Source organism: Triplophysa rosa, linkage group LG15, assembly GCF_024868665.1.
Source record: "Triplophysa rosa linkage group LG15, Trosa_1v2, whole genome shotgun sequence".
Lineage (NCBI taxonomy): Eukaryota > Metazoa > Chordata > Actinopteri > Cypriniformes > Nemacheilidae > Triplophysa > Triplophysa rosa.
Genome location: NC_079904.1, coordinates 10,423,101 through 10,431,258, shown reverse-complemented (window position 1 = coordinate 10,431,258; position 8,158 = coordinate 10,423,101). Strand labels below are relative to the sequence as shown.

General features: G+C 38.6%; 2 protein-coding genes across 4 annotated transcripts; one reads left to right on the top strand and one right to left on the bottom strand.

Annotated features, from left to right (window-relative positions):
* Positions 1–311: 311 nt before the first annotated feature.
* LOC130565819 (uncharacterized) lies at positions 312–3,704 on the top strand. Its single transcript, XM_057352911.1, has 5 exons — positions 312–390; positions 1,287–1,477; positions 1,570–1,660; positions 1,739–1,944; positions 2,942–3,704. Exons 1-5 carry the CDS (start codon positions 371–373, stop codon positions 3,133–3,135), a joined length of 702 nt encoding a protein of 233 aa, XP_057208894.1. The 5' UTR covers positions 312–370; the 3' UTR covers positions 3,136–3,704.
* Positions 3,351–7,111, bottom strand: LOC130565818 (uncharacterized). Of its 3 annotated transcripts, XR_008964412.1 has the most exons (7): positions 6,594–7,111; positions 6,006–6,134; positions 5,579–5,772; positions 5,310–5,457; positions 4,617–4,707; positions 3,751–3,955; positions 3,540–3,655 (listed from the first exon to the last, which is right to left on the bottom strand). XR_008964412.1 is itself a non-coding variant. In XM_057352908.1 (6 exons), exons 1-6 carry the CDS (start codon positions 6,798–6,800, stop codon positions 3,351–3,353), a joined length of 1,188 nt encoding a protein of 395 aa, XP_057208891.1. In that variant the 5' UTR covers positions 6,801–7,111. The 3 variants fall into 3 exon arrangements, 2 of the variants coding, with proteins under 2 accessions (XP_057208891.1, XP_057208892.1); XM_057352908.1 differs by lacking the exon at positions 4,617–4,707 and having other exon boundaries at positions 3,351–3,655; XM_057352909.1 differs by lacking the exon at positions 4,617–4,707 and having other exon boundaries at positions 3,351–3,655; positions 3,751–3,895.
* Positions 7,112–8,158: the final 1,047 nt, after the last annotated feature.

Below are 8,158 nucleotides of genomic sequence, written 5' to 3'. Positions count from 1 at the left end.
GACACAAAGTCGATTCAGTTATAAAGCAGTAAAGAAGACAGTGTGTCATCATCCCTCTGGCTGGGGTGATGTCTGGGCGTAATTAACAACTAATTAACCTTTAACTCCTCTGTTTTAAGGTTTCATCGCAGACTGTGTACTTGACTGATGATTCGAATATCGCAATTTTCCCAAATCAGTCGGGTTACTTAAGTACCTTAGACATCACTGCACGGGGACATTATGAGGTCGATGGGATGAAGTAGAGAAAGGACTTCTCTCCCCAGGAACACACCCAGCAGTTGCTCAGCGTTTTTCTTTTACCTGCACTGTTCCACCCTCTGCTGCTGCTGGTTCACCTGCCGCTGCAGCTGCACCTCCAAGAGCCTCCATGACTCGCTCATTTCAGAGGTAGGCCTATTTCATTATTTTAAGATAGCTGAGGCTCATAACTTTACTGAGAAGGTCTAATAATAGCGATAATTTACATATTTAAAAGGGGTAGCATATTATATTATTGAAAATTGTTATATAATGTTTTTACTTATTACTGCATGCTGTCCATAGACTTGTTCCACAGTAGATGTATAATTGTTTAAAGTTGTTTTTTTCTTTGGCATTTATCTGTTTTTGTATTTTTTGCATGTTGTCATTTGCTTATATTGGACACCAAATTTCAAAGAGCTAGTCACAACCTACATGTTTGCTTCATATAACCCCATTTTTGAACAAGAAATGATTATGACTTACACACATAATTTGTGTGTGTGTGTGTGTGTGCGCGCTGTGTGTGTGTGTGCGCGCTGTGTGTGTGTGTGCGCGCTGTGTGTGTGTGTGCGCGCTGTGTGTGTGTGTGCGCGCTGTGTGTGTGTGTGCGCGCTGTGTGTGTGTGTGCGCGCTGTGTGTGTGTGTGCGCGCTGTGTGTGTGTGTGCGCGCTGTGTGTGTGTGTGCGCGCTGTGTGTGTGTGTGCGCGCTGTGTGTGTGTGTGCGCGCTGTGTGTGTGTGTGCGCGCTGTGTGTGTGTGTGCGCGCTGTGTGTGTGTGTGCGCGCTGTGTGTGTGTGTGCGCGCTGTGTGTGTGTGTGCGCGCTGTGTGTGTGTGTGCGCGCTGTGTGTGTGTGTGCGCGCTGTGTGTGTGTGTGCGCGCTGTGTGTGTGTGTGTGTGCGCTGTGTGTGTGTGTGTGCGCTGTGTGTGCGCTGTGTGTGCGCTGTGTGTGCGCTGTGTGTGCGCTGTGTGTGTGCGTGCGTGCGTGAGAAAGAGAGTGAGAAATGTAACTTTGAATTTGCAATGTGTGTTATGTATTCCAGATCCATTTACATTGCTGATTCAGTTCATGGTAAACTGAGGCCGAGCAGGATGGTGGTTGTCCGTTTCCTAGAATGTGAGGCTACAGTACATGGCATTATTGGGAAAGTTCAAGATGCTCTTGGCAGTTATGATCCAGTAATTCTCACTGATGCCCAGGGTAACGAGATACTTGATTCTGAAGGAACTAAAGGTATGTATTACAATTTTATGTTTGTATTTTTAAGCTGTTGTAATTAAGAATTATATGGCAATCACTGGGTCATGCCATCCCCATGTACCCAGGGTCCCTCTACTGGAAGCAGAATGCCCGGAAGGTTTTTGCCATCTCCGAACAAGATTTCACAGAGTTTCAGGGCACCAAGAGAAAGAGAAGGTACGGAATCAATATTTGTGAGTATATTTCTCAACTGCTCAAGTCTATGACTAATCTATTTAAAAAATACTTTTTTAGCTCAAGTCAAAAAGATGATGAGACTTCAGGTCTACAAGATGTGTACGAAAAGATAGAGGAGGTGGTTCTGGCCTCACAGGGCCTTCAGCAAGTTATCTCATCTATCAAAGAGCTTTCTGAGCTGTCCAGTCAAACATCTGCCAAAACCTTGACTGATGTCCAAATGCAGAAAATAAAAGCAGCTTTCACTTGCATAGTCTGCAAGGGTAAGTGTTGTGTGCACAATTGGTATTGTCAAATATGAGTTCCATTAACATTTAAAATTAAGGCAAGTTATGACTTGGGTAAAAATCGCAAATTCAGTTGTTGTTGTAGCATTTAGCTTGCAATCATATTCCTGCTATCTATTCAGTAAATGCCACTTTGAGTTGGTTCTAATGTAATGGAATTCATATATTTGTAAATGCTGCTAAAAGGAGTAGTTCACCCAAAACTGAACATTCTGTCATCATTTACTCACCCTCATGTCATTCCACACCCACAAACTTTTATTCATCTTTGGAACACAAATGAATGTATTTCGCATGAAATGGAAGGTGCAAGTCTTTTCTTCCCTAATGTGACACACTTTTGTGAAACTGCTTTTGGTACAAGATGTAGTTGATGGGCTTGATTTTGTCCATGGGGAATTGATTGGATGTTTGTGGTTTGATATTAGTCGATTTCATGTGAGGGAGAGGAAGAGGAGAATTTTTGATTTAATGATTACAAGGCCACATAAAATGTTTTGCACAAACAAATTATGAAAAATACTGCAATATTCCACTGAAGACAATACGTTCAATTTGATTTCATGGTGCTAATGAAATCTGACAGATTTCTGTCCCTCTATTGAAAGTCTGTTCAACCAAATCTCTGACCGCTATATTCATATGGATTTATTTTACTATATCTTTATGAATGCTTTTAAGGGTTTAAGAGTTTTGGGTGAATAGACTTTCAATGGAGGATCAGCGCTCTCTGATTTCATTAAAGATATCATAATTTGCATGAGGTAAATGATGACAATTTTCAGAAAATGGTCCTTTTAATTGCACTTTTGGAGCTGTGGTGTCATGTGAGAATCAGTATTTATGTGTTTTACTTGATGTCTTTTTCGTGGTAGCTTGGATAAAACATTAAAACATTTCCTTAAAAATTTTTTGTGAAAACCCTGCACTGTGCGCACAACATCTGATTTTTGTGACTTTTGATATTTTCTAGGACCCATAGATCAACCGGTATTTGCCACCTGCTGTAGAAGCCTGATCGGATGCAAGCTTTGTGTTGATCAGTGGATGGCTACTGCATCACAGTGCTTGAAATGCAGGGGGGAAGATCTCAGTAACAATGTCTTTCTTGCAGTGGGTCTTTCTGAAGTTTTGTTAGCTCTTAGTGACATTATTAAGGTAGAGTAGCGCTGCATTACACAGACAATTGTTACCTGTTAAGTGATTGACGTTTAGTTCAGTGGTTTAATGGACAGCTTATTTTGTTGAAACAAGAACAAGAAAAACATTTTTTGTTAATTGCATTTGTCAGCATCATGTTGATGCTAAACAGTTAGTCTAATATTTTGTTTCTAGAAAGAGCACTTGATAGGAAAACATATAACAACCAATAAGCATGTTCTTTATGAGTATCTTTGAGTTAGAGTGACTAGAGTGATCAAAGCCTCTTTAAAAGGCAAAAAGTTTTTGTTGACTGCATTATTGAGCAAAACAGCAATGTCTGGCCACTTCTCTGAAAACAGTTGTTCCACTGTAGCCTTCTCATGTTCGCTTGTGAAAGGGTCCATTCCAAAGGAAGAAACCCTTGTCAAAGAGGACCCCAGTGTGTCCATGTACAGATCAGCTGCTTCAGTTCCATTGGGCAGTAGTGCTGCTGAAATGTTTTTTGCAGAACCACCCTGTGCAAGCTGGTTGGGGATTCCTTTTCCTGTAACAGTTGGGAAATGTTAACTCCTATTAAATGTTGTGAATGTCAATTACTTGTCAAGCGTTTTGTTTTAAACATTATTTAGCATACTGTACCGGGAATCCTGTGGTTGTTCCATGCCTCTACTACCCTGCTAATGCCCAGATGACACAGTTGACAGATGAGGTTAGAGACACAGTATCTTGTTAGGTTGCAGTCCATATCAATGAGTTCTTGGTCGACCAGCTGGACAAGAGCCTCCTTCAAAGGGTAATTAACTCTGTTATTAATTTCAGGCCACATCCTCTCAATTGTGTGATTCTGGTGAATAAAATGAGTGACATAAAAGGTTATTTTTACAATAGACTAAAAATCATCACTGCACTATAGTTTTTCATATCAAGTAGACACACCTTAACAGATAATTAGATTAAGTAAAGACAATCACAAATTTGGATTATCAAGTACAAGAGTTCCTCTGTAATGTACTTCGTTTCGTAGAAGTAGAAAATAAAATTAAGTTTATGTATGTGGAAATATTATTCAGTTAGAAGTATGATTTAATTACCAATATAATCAATAAGTGTTTTCTTTCATTAAATCATTAAGCTGTGTGCTTTTATCATGAGCTTGCTATTTTACTCAGTGGAAAATACTGTGATAAAGATAGAGTGTGACAAGCCGAGCGAAACCACAAAAGAGGAACAAGCTCTGTGTGTGCGTGCAGAAACGGAACAGTGACAAGTCTAACTAACAACACACACCCAAAGAGTCACACAGAGAAGGAATGTTATGAATTAATCCACTGCATATGTTTTAAGTATAATCATGAGTTTTGATGTGTTTTGAATCATAGGATTAAGAAACAACGCTGCATAATTAAAGTATTAGATGATTGAGTGTTTTTTACTGAAAGTATTTTGACATGTTGTCTTGCCACATGAAACTGTCTCTAGGGAACTTCCTAAAACTAGCAACTGACCACAGGGTGCAAAAGATGCGTTGCAAAAGATGTTGTTTTGCAGGCAGATAAACGTGGTGCACGGTGATTGGTTGCCAAGGAGCAATACTCCCTAGAGACAAAGGAGGAGTCAGAAGATGAGAACGATGTCAAATACTGAATAAATATGTGTGTTTTTGAATAATCTGGGTTGTTGGCTTGTGGTGGAGTGAGGAGATCGTCTGACAACCCAAAGCTTTGTTACTCTTTTACATCTGATAAATAAACTTCAGTTTTTGAACTTAAAAGTTTCTCTTTGAATTCTGAACATGCAGGACTGCCTGTAAAGTCCAACATGTACCACTGTTGTGATTTTGTTGTAAGCTAAATTAATTTTTTAAATATTTAATAAGATTTTTTCAATATAAACATGCATCTAATTTTATAATAAAATCAACTAAAAATAAACTTAATGTCTAAATTAAAACTATTTGGGTCTGAAGATAGATTGATCTCATCAGACATACACTTGTACAAAACTCTTAATGTAGTGAGAATTACCAACACTTTTTGCAAATGCAGACGAAACTAGTTTTGCAGGTGACTAATTAATCCAAATAATTTGTTTAATCTATTGCAATCTATACATATAGTCACACTTTGTTCTTTTAAACGTTTTGAGTTTTCAGAACCGTAATAGTTTAAATCTAAACCACAACAGAATGGAAAACATACTTTTGTTGATTGGGTCTGACGATACGGTGGTGTTTCTGTATTCAGTCTATGGTCAGCAAGGATTTCTTGAATAAATAGAGTCAGGAAGAACTCTTTGCCATGGTCCACTCTTATTTGGTCCCACATTCCATTGTTGATTACAGCAGGCCTTAAATAATGATCAAATTCAAAAATAAGTTGTTCTCTACACTGACTCTTTCATATGCAATATATTCAGATGATATATATAGTTCAAGCTAATAAGTCTTTTTTTCTTTTGTAATACAAACCTGTACACTTTTTCATAAATAGTGAGGTTATTCTTTACTGGCATACATGCATAAGCCATGATCTTGCTGCTGTAGCCATCAATTGCTAGGACATGTGTAACTCCAAACATGCCCAGCTTTTCGTTTTGGTCTAAATGGAGTTTGTGTCCTGTGTATGCAGCACGGTAGGGTATAGGATTAAGATTCCGTGCACCCTGATAAGAGAAGTGGAAAAAATAATGCAAGAATTACAATGTTGTCTTTGAATTGTTTGTCCAGTAGGCCTATTTGTTAAAAGCAATAGTCCAGATGTAACATATAATGCCAACTGTAGGGCTTGCTATAAAAATGTTGCCGTAGTGTTTTACTAAATAACAACACCCTTTATCTAATAACTGTTGGTTTTGATGTATATAAGGATTAATAATAATAATAAAAACTGGCTTACACTGCATCGCATTTCATGGTATGGTCGATGTATTGTCTGGAGGGCTCGCCCAACCCGACTTTCTGAGGCTCGAATTCCCTTTGCTGCCAAATAACCAGTCATCATCTTACGACCGTAGGTTGGTCCTGCCTAGAGTGATGGAACAAACTCATTTATCATTTATCAACAAAATATGGCCTACATCAGACTATAATATAAGCCATGCTTGTTTAAGCAGTGTTTTTAAGCAGAGACAAAATCAGATCTTTGAATGTTACCGCGTTTAACTGTCATTGTGATTAAAATAAGATACACGATGTACAGTAGGCATATACTGGCCACTACACCAACACCTGTGTGCAGTACAGTATGGCTACTGTAATCGATTTGTTTAAACGGGCCGACCGTTCGTTAACTGAACTAACCTTAGTCCGGGAAAACAACGCTAAACCATCTTCAATGTCAAATGCATTATTTTATTGCAATATTTTCTTTGCAATTTATAACACTCAAATGAGAATTATCACTGCAATTGAATCGAGATAACACCACTTCATGCATATTATTCATAACATACGTATTAGAATGACGTAATATTTTAATACTTACTTCTTGTACTGCTGTCGATACAGCTATTTCCAGGTGAGTGTCAGAAACCTCCCGTCTCAGACCATGACTGGCACAAAATCTTCTCACACTCCTCACCGAATAACCTCGCCCGGCACCAAGTTGAGACAGGTGCTCTGCAATGTCCGAGTGTGTTTTATGTTCTAAAATCATGTTCGTAATCACCTCTCTGTATGGTTCCAGAGACATGACGGCTCTTATCTTTCAACAGTGCGGAAAATATTATTTCCGGGTGTCTAATTTGGCCATAGAAAACCAGTAAAATCGACATTTTTTCGAGATTAATTTGTGCGTTTTTAAAATGTTTAATAAAAGTGCAAAATCCATAAACAAAAATCTGAAAACACATTAATATTTATTTTTTTTGCGCAGCATTTTGTGTATACGGTTTTAATTCCAATTTTTGTTTTCAGCATTGCATTTAAAAATACAATAACCGTTCTTTTTTCATTTTTTCCGTCATCGTCAAAAAACGGAAAACGAATGGACGCAAAAGTACACGGACCGAATACTTATGCAATGTACTTATTTTTGTTTTTTATTTTTAATAAATTTGCAAAGCTGTCAAAAATCAGTTTTTTGTTTTGTCATTATTGTGCATGGAGTGTAGATTAATGTAAAAAAAAATCATTTAAAGTAGTTTAAGGTAAGGCAGCAGCATAACAAAATGTGAATAAAATGAAGGGGGATGAATACTTTTGCAAGCCACTGTATAAACAGACTTTCAAAGCCAAACAGTTTTAATATGTACACATTTATTCCTAATCTTATCCCTAATAAAACGCTGAAAACGCGTCCATTACTTTGTCTCGTCACACTGATAATTGCGAATTACATTACATGAATCATGTAAATGACATATTTTCCATTTAAAACAGTGTTTTGTAGTTTGCATCAGTGGATACTATCGCTCAACATTTCTATTGCCAATTTTTTTTTTTAATTTTTAGCCACTAACATCGCGCGTTGCACTCGAATCTTAACTATCTTCTTTGATTTGATTGGTCACCACAACGGCTCTGTAAACAGTAACTCCCGCCTTCTTACATTTGATAGGCCAATGGCCACCTTATTTTGACGTTGAGATCTACTGCTAGACCGCTGAGGAAAGAAGTTTGCAGCACCAAAGTACAGATAGGCTTTTAGGCATTTATTTCACAAATTTTATACACCACAGAAAAAAAATGGCAGGTACGACCTTGCGTGAGAAAATGGATGTGTGGCGTGAGAGCGTGAGATTGAGTAAGTCTCGCAGCGAATGCATGAGAGTTGGCAGCCCTGCCTTAAGGTCCTGAGTTGGTCCTAAAGGAGCAGGTATGATCCGTCGGTCTGCGTCCTCGCGCCGCCCGCATGACGTAATTTTCGTCATCAGGAGGGTCCGCGGTTGTCCGCACACCCCGTCCCCACGTGTTGCCCATTTTTTGAGACCGTGCGGCCGTGATGCGTACAACAGCGCATGCGCGAGAAAAGTGCACTAGTCCACTAGGGGTCAATACAAACACAAAGTGTGCAGTGTGCGGTTGTCGAAGAAGAACGTTACAAAACCA

What these genes read in the sequence shown, in the direction of transcription:
- LOC130565819 (XM_057352911.1), top strand. Translation starts at nt 371, where the DNA reads ATGACTCGCTCATTTCAGAG. An exon ending in ATGACTCGCTCATTTCAGAG is followed by an intron (nt 391 to 1,286) that starts GTAGGCCTATTT and finishes TATGTATTCCAG; the next exon opens with ATCCATTTACATTGCTGATT. An exon ending in GGCACCAAGAGAAAGAGAAG is followed by an intron (nt 1,661 to 1,738) that starts GTACGGAATCAA and finishes ATACTTTTTTAG; the next exon opens with CTCAAGTCAAAAAGATGATG.
- LOC130565818 (XM_057352908.1), bottom strand. Translation starts at nt 6,800, where the DNA reads ATGTCTCTGGAACCATACAGAGAGGTGATTACGAACATGATTTTAGAA. An exon ending in TATCGACAGCAGTACAAGAA is followed by an intron (nt 6,135 to 6,593) that starts GTAAGTATTAAA and finishes CCATCACTCTAG; the next exon opens with GCAGGACCAACCTACGGTCG. An exon ending in ACCATGAAATGCGATGCAGT is followed by an intron (nt 5,773 to 6,005) that starts GTAAGCCAGTTT and finishes TTCTCTTATCAG; the next exon opens with GGTGCACGGAATCTTAATCC.